The 18,181-nt window shown below is 41.4% G+C and overlaps 2 protein-coding genes across 6 annotated transcripts in view; one reads left to right on the forward strand and one right to left on the reverse strand.

Moving 5' to 3' along the window:
* The window catches only part of C2H3orf52 (chromosome 2 C3orf52 homolog), a 45,018-nt gene extending 32,743 nt beyond the window's left edge, over positions 1-12,275 (forward strand). Inside the window, exons 7-8 of the transcript XR_002005445.3 lie at positions 529-622; positions 9,284-12,275. The gene's annotated coding sequence lies outside the window, so the exon portion shown is untranslated. The remainder of the gene's footprint in view (positions 1-528; positions 623-9,283) is intronic.
* Positions 617-16,200, reverse strand: GCSAM (germinal center associated signaling and motility). Of its 5 annotated transcripts, none has more exons than XM_055381597.2 (6): positions 14,176-16,200; positions 11,524-11,598; positions 9,068-9,112; positions 8,024-8,070; positions 6,282-6,310; positions 617-4,829 (listed from the first exon to the last, which is right to left on the reverse strand). In XM_055381597.2, the coding sequence occupies exons 1-6, from the start codon at positions 14,202-14,204 to the stop codon at positions 4,512-4,514; spliced, it is 543 nt and encodes a 180-aa protein (XP_055237572.1). In that variant the 5' UTR covers positions 14,205-16,200; the 3' UTR covers positions 617-4,511. The 5 variants fall into 5 exon arrangements, with proteins under 5 accessions (XP_055237572.1, XP_055237573.1, XP_018880385.1 ...); XM_055381598.2 differs by having other exon boundaries at positions 11,524-11,592; positions 14,176-16,199; XM_019024840.4 differs by having other exon boundaries at positions 617-4,826; positions 14,176-16,196.
* Positions 16,201-18,181: the final 1,981 nt, after the last annotated feature.

Below are 18,181 nucleotides of genomic sequence, written 5' to 3' on the forward strand. Positions count from 1 at the left end.
TTCTACAGATTTGAAAAAATGACATGTTTTATAGAAGGCTATGGGGATACTAATGGAGAAGACAACAATAAGAAAAGAAGCTGTTAGTCTTATTAAGGAGTCAGGATCAGTAGATGAAACAGGAAACAGCAGAAAAAAATACCTAGGGGTCAAAAACAAAGGCAGTCTGGGCGTGGTGGCTCAAGCCTGTAATCCCAGCACTTTGGGAGGCCGAGGCAGGCAGATCGCCTGAGGTTAGGAGCTCGAGACCAGCCTGACAAACATGGTGAAACCCCATCTCTACTAAAAATTAGCCAGGCGTGGTGGCAGGCACCTGTAATCCCAGCTACTCAGGAGGCTGAGGCAGGAGAATCGCTTGAACCTAGGAGGCAGAGGTTGCAGTGAGCCGAGATCATGCCATTGCACTCTAGCCTGGGTGACAAGAGTGAAACTCCATAACAAACAAACAAACAAACAAACGGAAACAGTAGGGTTGTGGGTGGTCAGAGAAAAGAGTGGTCAGTATAATCAGAGGACGTTTTTTTGTAGGAAGTAGGACTGAAGCTGAATCCTGAAGCACTGGTGGGATTTGAATAAGAAGATTTGCCTTCCTTTACACATGTTCGTGTCTTCTTAGGATGAGGTACATATTCTCTCCTTTGTCTTTTACATGTGAATTCTGAACATGAATCCTGTCCTATTCAGAGTCTGATCAATGCTAAGAAAAAATGGGAGAAATCTCTCAATGTCCTCCTTCTCCTCTCCCATCACTCTTTCATTGCTTTAAAATAAGTTAATTCACACTGCATTGTGAATTAACAATTGCTGCATTGTTGGCAGCTTTATCCACAGACATCCTTGAATCTTTCCTTTGTGACTAGAGATTACAGACTCAGCTTCAAAAGGCACCTCCCTCATCTCACAGTTGGGAAATCAAATTCTGGAGAGCTGGGAGGACCAGCCCAGAGTTCCACAGCTTGTTGAGGGCAAAGCCTAGCCCACAGGGCAACCACGTAACATAAATGGCCACCAGCCCAGGTAGGATCCCCAGAGGCAGGCTCAGTTCAGGCCTGGCTGACATCTGGGAATCCCTAAGGAGCACAAGTGATCAGGGGTCAGGGGTGAATGGCGAGGGAGGGCCCTCAGACTGCAGGAGGCTTTCTATGATGATGATGACCTCTCAAGGCTTCACCAAGTGCCTTGCAAAGGAGAATTCTGTATCAAAGTAGACGGAATTTACACTGGTCCACTTCACAGTTGGCAGAGCCAAGGTACACTCAGATCAAGTGGGTTTCTGAATTGAGGCTATAGGCTTGGAAAAGAACAGAGATAAGTGGAAACAGAATCTACTTTTCCCTGGAGCCCTTGTGGAATCCTGGAGACTTCTATTTCCTGTTCTGTCCATGCCCTTCCCCATCCCTGAGACTATCCGAAGCATCTATCACTCAAGTTTGTCCTAAAAAAGTTAGCATTTCAACTTGTTGTCAACAGATTTTCCCGCCTTATCTTTGCCCTCTTCCTATTTTTCTCTTCTGTTTTAAATAAGAATTTATTCACAGAATAAGGGATTATTTATAGATGCTAGTATGTACGTGAAACGGAAACCACAAAGTCTGCAGTTGTGGCATAAATTGTGCCTCTGAATTTTGGCTATGTAGTTTTAAGACCAGCATGAGGGAGGAGGAGTTTTCTGGTTATATTTGTGGCTTGAGAGAGTAATTTAAATGCTCAGGCTCAGGTTCTTTATCAGGGACAGGGACTCTTTCACTGAGGGGTTGCATCCCTAACCCCCGCACACATCGTATACAAATGTGTGTGTATGTGAATGTGCATTTTCTGCAAAGGGAGTGCACAGCTTTCACTAGAAATCATGAAATGTAGGGGAAACAGGATCAGTGTTACATACAGACATAGTGAGTATTTTGGGACATTAAAATTTATTTACTGGAAATTTGAGACATCCTACATATTAAGTATATTACACTCATATCAGAATTTTTTAACTCTTTTTTTGTTCTTAATATTATTTTTGACTGAGAAATCATAATTGTGTATATCATATTGGGTATCTTGAAGCACTCCCAAATGGCTCCCCTTGCTCAAAAGTAACTCCCTTTCATAATCCCTCTTATAATTCCCTCTTATAAATCCCTGTTATAATTACATTATAAGAACAACTTTCTTTGGTTAAACATTTATATTTAATGTGTCCCTGATAAAAGGCATATACTGTTTGGGACAGATAATGCTTTCACAGGATAAGGTTCAAACAAATATAACTTACTATGTCATACTAAGAATATTTCAACCAGTCTACTTCCACAATGGTCCAGTAGCCATGTGAAAAATTCTAGCATAAACTCATTGATTTGGTGTTTCTACCTTGCTGGAGGACTGCTGGGTGACCCTGAATAGCCAGCTGTATCAGCATGGTTTTTTTCCATACATCATAAAAGATTTTTGTTTCTCTATGCTCTTTGATATCATTTATTTGGCATCTGTAATAGATGATTGCCTGCATTAGATGTAATCCTCCTGTTGATGGTGAAGAAGCTGAGCCTCCAAGTAGCATGTTCAAAGTCACGGATGGAGGAAGAGAGAGAACCAGGATTTGAGTGACTGATGATCTGTCTCTGGGTCTACACTCTTTCCTCTAAGCCATGTTACATCTTGTACAATATCCACTGCTAACTGAATATTTCCTTTTGAGGATCTGATCCTGGCCAAGGATCAGCTAGAGTTCCACGTGAAAGAATTTTGCTAAAAGTAGGAAGTTAGCAGAGGAAGAGATACCAAGATGCAGCTGGCTCTTTAGCTGAAGACCATCGCCTGGCTGAAGGCTCCACAAACCTGTGACACATGCAAGCTCAAGCCACTGCATTTCTCCTCGTTTGGGAGTCAGCACATTTTACATAGCAAAGTTATTTAGCTTTGGTTAACTTTGAGAAGAAAACAGTAACTAAACATAATGTACCAGGTTCCCTGTCGCTTAGCTGGTCCAAGGGCCTGTCTAGTAAACATAATGTACCTACTGCTTTCTTAAACAAACCTCTTTTAAAACAAACTATTTTAGCGTCCCTAAAATTAGGACAGTAGCCGTGAGTTAAATAAAACAGCAAGTGGAAGACACAGGTGTGAATACAGAAATAGTAGAATTTGCTAAATTGCCTTGGTCTCACTTATCCAATTTGTGATTTAATATTTTTATGCCATTTTATTGGTGCCTGCTTTTATGCATCAGTAACCAAACACATTTCTGTTAAGTTTCTCTCAAACTATAATCATTTAGGGCAGGTGTCTGCAAACTTTTTTTCCAAAAAGTGCCAAAGTATATTTATTTTGGCTCTTTAGGGCCTATGGTCCATGTCACAATTACTCAACTCTCCCATGGTTGAACAATCATAGATAGTAGGTAAACAAATGAGTGTGGCTGTGTTCCAACAAATCTTTATAAAAACAGGGAGTGGGCTAGATTTGGCCTGGGGGTTATAGTTTGCTGATCCCTGGTTTAGAGGATAGATATAATTTGAGGAACACTAAGGAAAAGATAAGAGAAAGTAAATAATCAGGACACACAGAGGAGTGCTTATCAGAGAAGGTATATATGTGTCAATTTCCTATGTGGACATTTTATTCATATTTTATACATGACATTATTAAATATATACATTTAGTATACATTTAATATATTGCAGAGGGCTTTCTATTTAGCATACTGGGGGAGCACTAAATTGGAAGTCAGTAGGAAATCAGGCTCCAAATTAAGTTTTGCCACTAACTTTAATGTATCATTAGGCAAATTATCCTCTCTGAGCCAAAAAAGGGTAGTGGGATTACGGGATCTCCAAGGATCATTCTTCTTAACATTGTCTGATGGTATAATTGTCTTATTAAGATTTCTAGGGAGAAATACAAAGTTAAAAATAAAATCATATAGGTTAAAATTATGTAAACATCTGGCCTAGAGCCTCTTGATTCAACTCACATAACTAACCAGACCATGGGGGCCAACAGGTCAAAGGACACTATGTAAAAGACATGACTTAGACACATGGAGTGAGAGGAGCAACACAGGCTCCCATGGGGTGGGGGCTGAGCTGGAAGGTCACTGTAATGAGTGAACTCCCCCTTGGGCACACTTAGTATGATGAGTAAAGCTTCCTTGTGACTTTAGAGAATGATCATGGGAACACTTTATAAGAAGATCCCAGACAGAAGAGCAGAGCCCCTTGTGGTGTGCATAGCTTTAGGGGAATCAGGGAGCCCCTCCTACCACTATACTCTCCAAACCATGTAGAACCAAAGATGGTTACCTGTTTCTCAAATGGTGTTGTTCAGGATAAATGGTTGATCTTTAGATTTTGGCTTTTGGGTGCTAAGAGGGCTTGTGGTATACAAACCATGCTCTGCAGGGAAAGGGTTGTTGTGGGAGATAAGCTGGAGGGACTTTGTGTCCCATCCCTGCTTCAGGCAGATCCCCCATCCCACCTTTTATTTGTTGGTGCTAAACAAATGATAGTCCAACCACTTCACTATAAATGGGAAAACTGAGTCTCAGAAGGGGCCATAAGTGGACGTGGCTGTTGCAGAAAGTGAGAGGAGATTCTGTGAGGCATGAGAAGTTCATATTCATCTTCTGGGGATCGGGCATGCCTAGGGGTAGAAGGCATATGTAGAAGTGAATACTCAGTCTCAGTTCCTCCCAAGGACTCTCTGGGTCTCTCAGCTTTGCAGGGAACATTCTCATAGTACTCTTCAGCAGAGTTCCCTGATGGCCTTGTACAGAGAACCCGATGATTGATGAGGGTATAGCACAGCTCCTCTGAGTAGGTCTGGTCAACATTGGCCTGCTTGTCAAAGAAGAACCATCATCAAGATTTGGTCTCTTGCCATGACCTTTACACTTCAGTCTCAACACAGGCTTGACCCTTGGTCAAGTCTGTCTTCTATGACCACCTCCTCCCCATCTCTTGGCCATTTTTTTCTAAATGGCTGCTTCTACCCCAACCACTAGGCTAGCAGCAAGAGTGCTTAAGGTCTAGAGCCTGCTCAGGTGCATCCTCTCTGCCCCTTGTTCCAGAGTGACCTCTGACCACCTGATGTAGTTTGGATATTCATCCCCTGCAAATCTAATGTTGAAATTTTGTCCCCATTGTTGGAGGTGGTGCCTAGTGAGAGGTGTTTTGGTTATGGGAGCAGATTTCTCATGAATGGCTTGGTGCCATCCTCGCAGTTATGAGTGTACTGCCTGAAGAACCATGAGCCAAATAAACTTCTTTTCTTTATAAATTACCCAGCTTTGCATATTCCTTTATAGCAACACAAGTGGACTAAGACACTACCCATATAATTCCCAGTCTCATGGCTCTGAGGATAGCCCATTCTAATAAAAAAGAATAATCTGGCTGGGCACGGTGGCTCACACCTATAATCCCAGCACTTTGGGAGGCCGAAGTGGGTGGATCACCTGAGGTCAGGAGTTCGAGACCAGCCTGGCCAACATGGTGAAACCCCATTTCTACTGAAAATACAAAAATTAGCTGGGTGTGATGGCACACACCTGCAATCCCAGCTACTGGGGAGGCTGAGGCTGAGAATCGCTTGAACCCAGGAGGCAGAGGTTGCAATGAGCTGAGATTGTGCCATTGCACTCCAGCCTGGGTGACAAGAGCAAAACTCTGTCTCCAAAAAATAAATAAATAAATATAAATAATCTTATGATATCTTAATGTGTTTTGGCTATGATATTTAATTACCCTCTAGAGATATTTATGTTATTAAATAGGGAAGCGACTCAAGGGAAGGTTTCACTTATGATGGGATATCAGGAGATAAAAAGCAAAGCAGCAAAGTACAGGGGGAAAAGCATGGATTGTGAAGTGAGACTTGGTTTTGAATCCTGGTTCCGCCCCCTTTTAGCTATTTGGCTTTGGGGAATTATCACTTAATCTCTCAGTTTTCTCATCTATAAAATCGGGGGATGGGATGGATTATAGTAGCAATATTCAAGGGTTGTCGTTTTAGCTACATGAGTTGATGTGTGTAAAGCACTCAGCATGTTGCCTGTCATAAATGAAGTGGTCAGTAAATTTAAGTTCCTTTCAATAAGTTATACAGCAGAAGTGGCTGCTGCTTCTGCCACCCGGCCCTGCACATGCCACCCAAGTTCACAAGCACTGACATCTAAAGTCTTTCACCATGTAAGGGTCAGAAGGGATCTCAGAGGCCAACTTCTCCTGCCATTTAGGGTGTCTGTACTTCTATCATCATCTCAAAAAATAGCTTAGAGATGTTCTTATTACCTGGGTGGGAGTAGATGACATTCCTTCATCTGGAGAAAGAAAATACACTCAATGAATTTCAGGTTATGGGGAGATTTGAGGGGAGGAGCAGGGGAGGCTAGAATATAAATAACTAAAAAGCCAAGAAACAGCTGGGGTAGCTCTTCTCAGGCTATTCTGATCTACAGCACATCCCTGGGGAGTGACAGGACATCTAAACAAGTCACAGCTAGAGCTGTGCTTAGCCTGAGAGGTGAGAGGGGGGAGACACATTTGGTTAGTCTTTGGAAAGGAAATCACGATTTCTTCCTCCAGCTCTCTTTCCCTCCTTACCTAGCCCCGTCTCCTTCCTTACACAAAATTGATTTGTGTTCCTTACACAAATTCAGTGCCTCTGCACCAGGCACTGGGGAGACAAAGAAGAATCAGAAACATTCCCTGTCCTCAAAAGGCTCACAAGCTAGCACAGGAGACAGACAAGGGGCTGTGAGAGATCCACACTGTGGAGCAGAGGGCCGTCATTTCTACTCTAGGTGACGGGATGGTGGTGGTGTGATAATTGGTGTTCAAGGAGTTTTGCAGAGCAGGAAACTCTTAAGCTAAATATTCCCATTCCTATACCTGCTGGCAGATAACAAATGAGCAGGGCGATTTTTCAAAGCCTAGTTAAAACCAAATGGCTCTGGCCATTCAGCAAAGAGGCAAACTGACACCCTTGCTACCCTCTTGCAAACACACCAATTCCATAAACAAACATGTGCCCTCACATGAAAGTCTACAGAGGAAGCTACCATATGGTATATGGATTGACATTCTCTCGGTCCTCACATCCTGGATTTCCACATCTCCATAAGCTCCTATAGGCATCTAAAACTTCCTTGATTATCATTATAAGAAAAGCATCTTCAGCATAGAGTTTTAGCATCTGGTCTTATTTCTATTATGTTTTGCTCTGATGGAAATTGAGGTTCCCTGGGACCCACGACTCCTGGAGTGAAGTGGCTAGGGTGGGAGGCTGTATTATTCATTTACACATCTTGCAGGGCTAGATTTTAAGATTCTATGTAAATGAATTAGGTTCTCCTCTCTAAACCAAGGAAGGAAAAGTCAAAACTCTTCCATTTTTCTTCTTCAGAAACACAATGGCTTGTCCTCAGGCCTGCACTTTTTTTTATTTTTAGGTGTGATACAATTCATCACGCTCTCCTCCTAGAATTCTTTCTCCTTAACTTCAATGCTGTTCTATCACCAGAGACTACTGCACCAGCCTCGTAAGTGTTCTTCTGGTATCTGCTCTTCCGGCTCCTTGCTGCAATTTGTTTTCTGCACAGGAACCTGGGTGATATCTTTAATACAAATCTAATCATACTTTCCCCCGCCTCCCCACTGTGTAAAGCCAGTATCTCCTGCAGCTGTCAAGACAAAGATGAAAATCTTTAACTTGGCCAGGAGGCCCCACCCCTCCCCTATCCCAGGCTGGCTTTCTTGCAGTTTCTTATAAGTGCCTTTCTCCTCCACCTTTTGTATCCTTGCCCCCAGTTACTGCCTTCAGCCTCCAGGCCTCGGGCACTAACTGAGGAATTTGGAGATTAATGAGCTCACCATCTACTGAGGACAAAGGACATGCAATTGGATACAGTGCAGCAAAATGTGTAGATATTGTAATTGAAATATGCCTAAGGGGCTTTGGGAACATAGAGAAGAAGCAGTTTGGAAATGTAAGTCTTATCAAAAGTGAAAATAATAGGAAATCAATGACTTACTTTCGTTTTGGGAATCTTGCCTCTTTTCAAAAATGAGTATTTTTTTCCTGTAAAAGAAAAGCAAAGCAAATTGTTTTAATATTCAGAAACTCTCAAAGGAAATGACACAAGCCTACAAAACTTACTTTTAACTCTTTGTTAAAGTTATATACCTTTTATAATACCTCCTTCGGCATAGATGAGTTAAGTAAAAAAGAAAAAAGTAAAAGATGAGGCCAAGTAGAAATATATTCCTTTGTGCCTCTCTCTCTCTCTCTCTCTCTCTCCCCTCCTCCTCTCTTTCTTTTCTAAATCTGATAGGGAATTGATTTATAGATGGGGAAATATGGTGATAGAGATTACTTTTTTGGAGACTTTTTTTCTGACAAAGTATCAATTTCTTTTCTATCATGTGAGTGAAGGAGCCAGGATTATTTTCAATCTCAATTCTAATCTATGATCTCCAAAACAAACAAATAAATAAACACACTCTTCGCATAAGGGAACACTGTAAAAAGACTCCCTGAAAAAATGTGATATAAATATAATGGAAGCCCACTATCATTTCAGTAGACAAGAACATCTGCTGTGAGGGTGACCCTATGTCCTGGTTTGCCTCAGTCTGGTTAAGGTCATTATCAATCACTTAGCGAGCTTTAACTATTTTTAGCATCCCTTTCACTCTCAAAGGTATCTTAGTTCGGATGATAAATTATACTATCACCCCGACTATAAGTTCTATGTGCAAGGGATAGAAATGTGTGCTTCAGAACATGCAGACTCAGATTTGCAGTATAAAAAAAGGTATTTTTTCTACGTTAGTAGCTAGTTTCATCTTTGCTTCTGAGGCTTTCCTGTTTGAGGAGACCATGCCACCCATGAGACTATTGTTCCTGTTTCTCATCAAATTGGAAGGATTGCTTCCCTGATTAACTCTTAGGTGATTGTATCTGGGCTGGTGACAGGCTTCCACTGTGGGCACAGACAGTCACAGGTAACTTACAGCAAATACCACACTGAAACCACACTTAGGGAAATAACTCCTAAAAACAACTGTCCACTCACCATGGAAGGCAGAAACACCCTTCAGCGATATGGTGATCCCAGCATCTAAAATACCCAAGAGAGATGGCAAATCATAAAGTTGATTTCTGCAGCTTTGTTAAGGTGACTCCTTTCCTTTTGCCATTTCTGTGGAAAACTTTTTTTCTCCCCGCAAGCGTGTTTCATTCTAGATAACTTGGACACATCTCTCATGGTAGAATGCCTTTGTCTTCCTAGGATGAAGATGATACTATCAAATTCCTAATCAGGAAAAAAGCTTTCTGCTGTGTTCCCAGCAAAGGAAAAATGTTTCCTCACTCTCAATTCTGGTAATTTCCTTGGTTCCCTTGTAATGAAGAACACGTAAGTGTTATCCCCAGGAAATCAAGGTACAAGTGTATGGAAATTTTACAAATCATTTTTTTCAGGTATGGGTTAGGCAATATCAGTATTTTACTATATTCTGAATTTCTCCAATTTACCGTATATTGTAAATTTACAGTATATTCTGAGCAATTGTTTGCTCACTTGTCTATATTCTACACTAGAATGTGAGCTTCACAAAGCTGGGGACCATATTGATCTTGTTCATCGTGGTATGTATTTCCAGTCTATGACACAACATCTGGCACACAGTAAATGGGTTTTCAAAAAATATTTGATGAAGATATGAATGCAGAATGAATAGCCAAGGACAGAGCAACCCTGGTGCAGGAGGTCAGCAAATCTACCACCTTGACTCCAACGACATAGTTAAATAACAGGACTTCTCTCTCTTATAGCACAAAGGCTTAGAATCTCTCTGCAGTCCTGCATCTTCATTAATGTATAAGTATCATTCTGTACATCTTTCTGAATTTGAGGCATAGTCAACTACCTACATGGTTGAATGTGAAAGCCCTTTATAAAGTAGTATGTGTATCAGTTACAGTATGTAAAAACGTTTGGAAAACACCATCCAAAAATTTCTCCCCCCGTGAGCTTTCCCATGAAGTTTCATCAGGAGGAGCAGTGGAGGAGAGGCTGACTGCATCGTGACCTTGGCTGTGATCACCTGCTTGGCTGAGCATTCTGACAACCTCTAAGATCTATGCATCATCAAAGCCTTTGGGGCCCAGAGGCACAGCTGCAGCTCTTCCTCTTCTTTAGGTTACCTTCAATGTGCTTCAGGCCATTTGCTTACATTATCTGCTTTGTTGCTAAGGAAACATCGTAAGAAAACTACTGAATCACACCAAGTTAACAAACCAGATTCACTGAGGAGAAATGAATGAGATAAGAGGAGGGGGATGATTTTGAGAGATATTCTCCGAACTCCTGAGGCCACAGTTTTTAAATCTGTAAAAGAGGATGTATATACTGCTTACACATGGAGTTATAAGAATAAGCTGAAGTTAAATATGGGCAAAAACGATCTGTAAGCTGGCTGTTTTTCCTACTTGACTTTTCTGCAGTTTATTCTTGCATTTCAACATGGTGGTTTTGGTTTGGGATGGGTTCAGATAGCCTCCAAGAAGCAAGCTAGACAAATCTCTATACCCTTAGGCTACATGTCAGGAATTTGAGGTATCTGTCTCTTTCACAATGTCTTCTCTGGCTCTCTGGTCTACCCAACCTCTCCCTTGTTATAATGCCATGGCCCTTCTGATTTATTTCATCATTTGAACTGTATGCCTTAAAATGTGCCCAGTGATACCCCTGAAAATATGTAATTCTCAACTTGAACTGAAAAAATTCACCCTGTTGAAAGGAATCTCTGGGTCTCCAGCCCCTAACGCGGGCATTGGTGTTAAAAAATAACAACAGTGCTTGTTTTTTAATTGCTCCTCTTTCAAAATCTCCTCCTGAAACCATGTGAAAAGCACAGATAACTTTACAGGCCACAGAAAAACTGACCTTGTCAGCCCTTAGGATTCTTGGATCCTGGAACATTAGTTCCATATTTTAATTATTCCTTTCCTTAGATAGAATTCTTTAGGGCTGGACATTTGATAGGTCTGTTCAAAAAGAATTAATGAGGTGGTCTTTGTTTAACAACATCGGGGCAATCACAATGGTGTCTCCACAAACTTTCTAAAAATTGTCGTAACATGGGGCATGTGGTCACTTCAGAAATAGACACCTATAGCTTAAAATAAAATGGCTAGGGTGGAGGTTGAGCACAAAGGTACCTGAGATAGACAAACAAAATGACAACAGGAAATAAGACCTTTTATTTTATAACAGGGCATAACAGGGACTAACAGGGTCTTAGTTCCTGTTGCTAGGAGTTACATTAGGCTTCTAGCAAAGTAGCATATCTCCTGTCCAAAGTTTTCAAGCATTTTATCTTTTGTCCTGTCTTCACATTTGCTACTATTGCAACTGCTACTGGTCTAAACAGGGCCCTCTCTCACTGGGTTGTGAAGTCCAGGGCTTGACATACTTCGTTCTCCTTGGGCAAGGTCTGGGGGGAGTTTGGTTGATTTTGCTCTCACCTGGATGTTCTCTGTTTGGGGCTTTGCATTCTCACATTCCAAGGCATCTCTTGAGTGTTCTGCTGCCGCCTGAAACTCAATATATCAGAAACAGGCTAAGTATTTCCTAAACAGGCCTGCCACTTCTTTTCATAATTTTTCCAACTTTCCTCATTTCTGCTATTTGTGTGTAACTCAGAAATTGACTGGTTGCCCTCACACATGTTAATACTGTTTCCTCAAGCACGTGTTGCAAGCTACCTTTGATCTGACATGCTCTCCATTGCCACAGCAACAGCCCACTGATATTCTCCAACCTCCATGAACAAGTGATCCTAAATCATCTGTTCCCAAATATCCAGGGATCCTCGTCATGACCCTTGAGAGTATCAGTGTCCAGAGAGAGGCCTGAGGTCCTCAGCTACCATCTCTTTGGTGCAGTTCCAGGAGCTATGCACAAGTAATGGGGAAAGGTACTGGCTTTGTCTTGTGTAAATCACACCATCTTTCACAGAAAGCATGGAGGCCCAGAACAAGGGACAGAAGGAGAAGGAAAGGATTGAATAAAGAAAATAAATTGGTTCATTGTTTGGGTTAGATTTCTGTATACCCATCTTTCCACTTGTTGGGAATTGGGAGTATGAGGATAAAGAAATTAACACTTAAACACTACTTACTATATGCCAATCATTTTGTGTGTTATATTTCATTTAATCCCAGAATAAATCCATAAGATAGATATTATCATTATATTTTTTATACTAATGAGGAAACTGAGGCCCAAAATGCTAGGCAACTGGTCTGAGGATCCACAGCCACTAAGGGGGAAAAGCTGGGTTTGCTGCTGGCAGGTCCCTTCCTCTGAGACTGAGCTCCTCTCATGAAGGGATGAGTGCCATTCTATTCTGTGCAAAATTTCCCTGACTTCTTAGCTTATTTGATCTGGAGAGACATGGTTGGGGGGGTATGCTGACTAGATGATAAGTGGGTGTTGGGGTGACAATGAAAATTAGATACCAGTATATACAAGACTTTTGAATACGTTAAGGGAAACATTTTATTTAATTATTTTAATGAATTTGTTTTTAAGACTGGGTCTTGCTATGTTGTTCAGGCTGCCCTCAAACTCCTGGGCTCAAGCAATCCCCCTGCCTCAGCCTCCTGAGTAGCTGGGACTACAGGTGCATGCAACTGCACTTGGTTCAAGGGAGACCTTTTAAATCATCATAGAAATAAAGATGTTGGGCAAACTGATCAACTATTTGGAAAAAAATATATATCTGACACCAAATATTGAATATATGTTGCCAAATGTAAAATAACAAAATCAAAACTTATATGAGTTGATTTGTCTTATCTTAGGAAGAGCAAAGAATTTTAAGCATGAATGCAATGGCAGAAACCAAAAAGCTTTCTAGATTTAAAATTGAATTTTCTTTAAAATATAATAAATAAAAAACCATAAGAAGTCCAAATAGCATAAGATGTGTGCACCTTGGAAAAAAGTTTTTTTTCTTACATAAAACAAAATTTTAAAGTAAAAAAATTTTTTAAAAGTTTTTTTGCACTTATTCAGTGCACGTGATATGCCAGAAACAATGCCAGGAACCAGGAATTCAAAGATAAATAAGAAACAATCACTACATTTGAGCATCTCATATCTAGTAATAAAAATAGCAATTTATATAATTGTTAGAACAATGCTAGAGTAGAAGATTGACAAGGGGCTGTGACGACCCAGGGTAGAGAAGTCTCAGACAACATGATTCTTAGGAAGGGACATGAGATATTCCACAGGACCACCAATCCTCTTTTCGGCAAGTGGTCAAAAGTGGGCTACCATTTTTTCCTGTGTTCCACTCTCCAGTGGCATGAACTGAGACCAGGGATTCCAAACATAACCCTGTGAAGACCCCCTCTGGCTCGCTTACTCTCTCTAGATCACCCCACTTTATACCCTAGAGATTACCTTGTCTGTGGTGGCACTATTTTGGTGGCACGGCTTTGATATTAAGGAAGATGATGGTCAAAAAAAGAAAGCAGAAAATATCTTCTAATTTTGAACCCTACTTTGTGTCAGGCACTATGCTAGCACAATACACACTAGAACTCTCTAAGGTAGATGTTGTATTATTATTTCTACTTAAAATAAAGAGGCTGAGATCCAGAAAGTAAATCTGAGTTCTGTGCCTATTTAATCTAGATGACCTCTGCTTACCTGCTTGCAGGGAGTGCACATCAAAGGAAGACTCAAGGTGGCAGGAAGCTTGCTGTTTATTTCAAACTTAAAATAGTGGCTGAAAGAGGGTGGTGATTTTGACCTCCTTGTGGAGCATGAGGAGCTCAGGAGAGCCTCTCCTTCCCGGGCTTTCAGAAAGTTGTTTCATTTCTTAGGTGGTAACCTATTATATAGACCTTCCTTGGTAAAGTCTTTCCACCTTTCAGCTATTCTCCATCAGCTGCTCACCATGATTCTTGGGAGAAGGCAAAACCTATGGGAAATTTAATGTGGTATCTGGCACAGAGTAGGCACTGAAGGCTTGGCAGTTTCCTTACCCAACTACTTTCTACCCCAACTTAGTGTGCTAGCTGTATACTAGCTTTTTTTTCCTCTTCCTTGCTGTATTGCCCTGTCCCATCTCCTCTGCTCTCCCACAGGGAGTCTAGACTTACCTGTTTTCTCTCAGCAGAGAGTTTCCCATCCTTTCAGTCCTCTCAGGGCTTCCCCTCCGTCCCTTTATCACTTCCTTCTTGCCTTGTGCTCTGACAGGGCAACTCCTGACTTAAAGAAAGGGCTGTGTGGCTCTGGCCACCCGTGCAGAGACAGCAGAAAGGAGAAGGGTGTCTCTGCAGAGGGGAGGAAGAGGCTGGGGGAGGAGTGTTAGAGGCACGCATGTGCAGAATGTCCTAACATGTCAGTGCCTGAATCAACCTGGCTGTTGGCCATAACCAGCAACTACCCGTCAATGAGAGCTTTGAACCTCTGGGGAATCCCAGGTCTGAAATTACAGATGGGCCATGGGAGTTTTTCCACTGCAGATATTTACGTTTATAAATCACGTTGTCTTCTTAGAAAAGTCAGAAGGAGGTTAAAACAGTCAAGCCACAGACCTGTAGAAAATATAGTATCAACAACTCTCAAATCTGAAAACAAACACCCAATAACAAAATGGGCAAAATATTTGAACAGACATTTCACCAAAGGAACTATACAGATGAACATTAAAAGATGCTAAACATTGTAGTCATTAGGGAAGTGTAAATCAAATCCACAATGGAACACTTTTACATACTTATTACAATGGCTATAAAACCCTGACAATATCAAGTATGGCAAGGTATGCAGAGCAACTGGAAGTCTCATGCATTGCTGATGAGAATGCAAAATGACAGCCTTTTTGGAAAGAAGTGATAAGGACAGAAGGCAGGGCTTTACTGGGTAGAAGAGGGTGGTTCACTGGCAAAGGTCCCACCCTCAAGCCTTGAAACCGAGCCCTAAATGAGAACAGTTATCCCTGTTATCCTGCCCAAATGTTACTCTTTAGCCTGTCCAGCCCCCCTATCCCGTGCCCATATAAACCCCAGACCTCAGCTGGCAGACAGACAAGCGGCTGAACATCAAGAGGAGAAGAAGCAACTGAGTGTCAGAGATGCGGCTTAACTTCAGGTGGCATGACTTCAGGGAGGAGCCCGGCCAGAGACAGCAGGCTTCAGGGAAAGGTCACTTTCTTCCTGCACCATCCCCTTTGCAGCTCCCCTTCCACTGAGAGCCACTCCCACCATTTAATAAAATCGTCCACATTCATCACCTTTCAAACCATTCATGCAACCTGATTCTTCCTGGATGCTGAACAAGAACCTGGGTGCCAACAGGGCAGGGTGTAAAAGGCTGCCACCCTGATTCTCCATTGAGTGGGTTAACACTTAGCTGTCCACGGATGGCAACTGCTAAAAGAGCATGAATTGCAACACATCCCTAAATGCTGCTGTTGGGCTGGAGCCCAAAAGTGCTCATCGAAGCCCTGGCACCCTCTTGCCTGCGTGCTCCCACTCCCACAGAGAGTTTGAGCATGGTAGTGGCCAAGTAAGTAGGTCACACCCCTGTCGCAAGTCCCGAGAAGGGGTCAAGGGAACTCTCCCATCTCAGAAGTATGGCAATTTCTTATAAAATTGAACATAGGGTTACTGTACAACCTGGCAATTTCACTCCTAGGCATTTAGCCAAGTGAAACTTATGTCCTCTAAGACTGTGTGTACAAATTTTTATATGTGCTTTACTCATAATAGCCGAAAAACCCTGGAAATAGCCCAACTGATCTTCATTGAGTGAATTGCTAAATAAGCTCTGTGTTATATTACATCCACACAACAGAATCCTGACCATCATTGAAAAGGAGTGGACTATTAATACATGCAATAACTTGGATCAATCTCAAATGCATTACACTAAATGAAAGAGATCAGACTTAAAGCCTACCTTCTGTGACATTCAAGATAAGGTGAAACCACAGGAGGCCGGGCGCGGTGGCTCACGCCTGTAATCCCAGCACTTTGGGAGGCCGAGGCGGGTGGATCACGAGGTCAGGAGATCGAGACCATCCTGGCTAACACGGTGAAACCCCGTCTCTACTAAAAATACTAAAAATTAGCCGGGCGTGGTGGCGGGCGCCTGTAGTCCCAGCTACTCTGGAGGCTGAGGCAGGAGAATGGCGTGAACCCAGGAGGCGGAGCTTGCAGTGAGCCGAGATCGCGCCACTGCACTCCAGCCTGGGCGACAGAACGAGACTCCGTCTCAAAAAAAAAAAAAAAAAAAAAAGGTGAAACCACAGGAACAGAAAACATATTAGTGTTGCCAGGAGCAAAAGATGGGGGAGGTGTTGACTTTCAAAGCACAGGAGGAAATTTTTTGTTGTTGTTCTTTATCTTGATTGTGTTAGTGCCCACATGACTGTATGCATTTCTCATAATTCACAGAACTGTATACTAATAAGGGTGCACTTCACTGCACATAAATGAATCTCAACAGAAAACAGGTTAAAAAAGAAAGAAATCTCGGGACAGGAATCATGGATTTTTGTATTATTCTTGTATTTGATGGTTGTTTCCAGTTTGGTCACTCATCTGTTTGTTCATTCCTTTAACAAGTATGTGTCGAGTGCCTACTATGTGCTGGGCACTGTAGGTTCAATGGTAAGAAAAGCAGATACAGGACCGCTCTTGTGAAGTTCCTTGAAAGAAATAAAACAAAGTGCAAAATATTTTATTGCTTGTCCTTGAGTAATGTAAAGGTCATATCTAAAACAGGCAGGAGAAGAATGGGGAGTGGGCTTAGAAGAAACAATTTCAGAGAAACTAGGGTACTAGCTGTGCAACCCCAGATTCATCCCACATCATTCTTATCCTTATAGGTGCTCTCCAAACTTCCTTTTGGCTCTGTGAGGGATTTCCGGGAGCACCTTATTAAAAATGGAAGATTTTATTATAAAAGATAAGCCATTATTGATCATTCACTTTTCTAAAAAAACACAAATGTGAGAATAAAATAAAAACATGCAAGATTCACTAGCCCCTGCAAGACAGAAAGCAGCCCTGGACAGAGAGCCTGCTTATGCATACCTAATGTCTGAACTCACACATTCTAGGGTTTCATGTTTTGTTACCTCTTGCAAAGGAAAGGAAACTGGCTAGAAAATTCATGTAAAGGAAGGTCACAACTTTAAAGCTATCTGACGCTAATGACTTGTATAATCTAGTTTGCAGCTCTGAGAGACAATATCAAATAAGCATTGTCAAATACTACTCCCACCTAACCTTTGCTGTCATTGTTCTTTGAAATTATCTTTGGGATTGGTTATGTTCTCTCACTGTAGCTTTCGTTTATCTCAGAGCACACACCCTAATGTCCATGTGCAGTCTCCATGCTCAAGTATTCCAGAATACAATTTTCTGGAGTCTAACTTCATTTGACACCTGACTCCAAATTGCAAATCTACCTCCAATCAAAAAGAAATGAGAAATTAGTTTTTAAGGGCAATTAGCAAATATATTACAAAAATAATTTCAGATAAACGCTATGTGACAAATGGTGCTGTCAAGTCCTCTTATGTGAATACTAGTCATTGTTTGTCTTGAGAAAATGTGTGCAGTGGAGGTATCTTCTTGGCATATAAAAGGGGAAGATTTCTTTCTGTTTTAGTAATCTCTTTAGGGGATTGCCTGTGGTGTGCATTACATTCTGGTTGAATATTCAGAAATAAAAGTGTTTTCTTTCTCTTCTATTTTTGTGGCGAGGTTTTCTGAAATAGCAGGAGATTTTGCTTTTAATTCTATTTCCCCAATAGTAGCTCCATTAATTTTTTTCATGAGTCCCTCATGTAATTGACTCTAGGAAAGATGTTAGGGTGGTAAATTTTCTTATTCTGTAAATATTTGAAATTCAGGAAAACCCTCCCATCAATAAATTAAATGAAGCATTGAAGTAAAAAAGAATATTCTTAACAAAGCTTATATTGAAAATCAGGTTTCCACAGCATATAGATCTAAGAAACCTGGGGGTACCCTTGTCTGTTTCTCCTATTCTCCTCTTTCAAAACCATTTCCTTTCCCAGGCTGGATAATTACAATAAAAAATAGAGTATGTGTTCCAAATTATCGAATGCTTCTTCCTTGTGTATGGAAA

The sequence above is a fragment of the Gorilla gorilla genome, chromosome 2, assembly GCF_029281585.2.
Source record: "Gorilla gorilla gorilla isolate KB3781 chromosome 2, NHGRI_mGorGor1-v2.1_pri, whole genome shotgun sequence".
Taxonomy (NCBI): Eukaryota; Metazoa; Chordata; class Mammalia; order Primates; family Hominidae; genus Gorilla; species Gorilla gorilla.

What these genes read in the sequence shown, in the direction of transcription:
- GCSAM (XM_055381597.2), bottom strand. Translation starts at nt 14,204, where the DNA reads ATGGGAAACTCTCTGCTGAGAGAAAACAG. An exon ending in TCTCTGCTGAGAGAAAACAG is followed by an intron (nt 11,599 to 14,175) that starts GTAAGTCTAGAC and finishes TGATATATTGAG; the next exon opens with TTTCAGGCGGCAGCAGAACA. An exon ending in GCAAGATTCCCAAAACGAAA is followed by an intron (nt 6,311 to 8,023) that starts GTAAGTCATTGA and finishes TTCTTTCTCCAG; the next exon opens with ATGAAGGAATGTCATCTACT.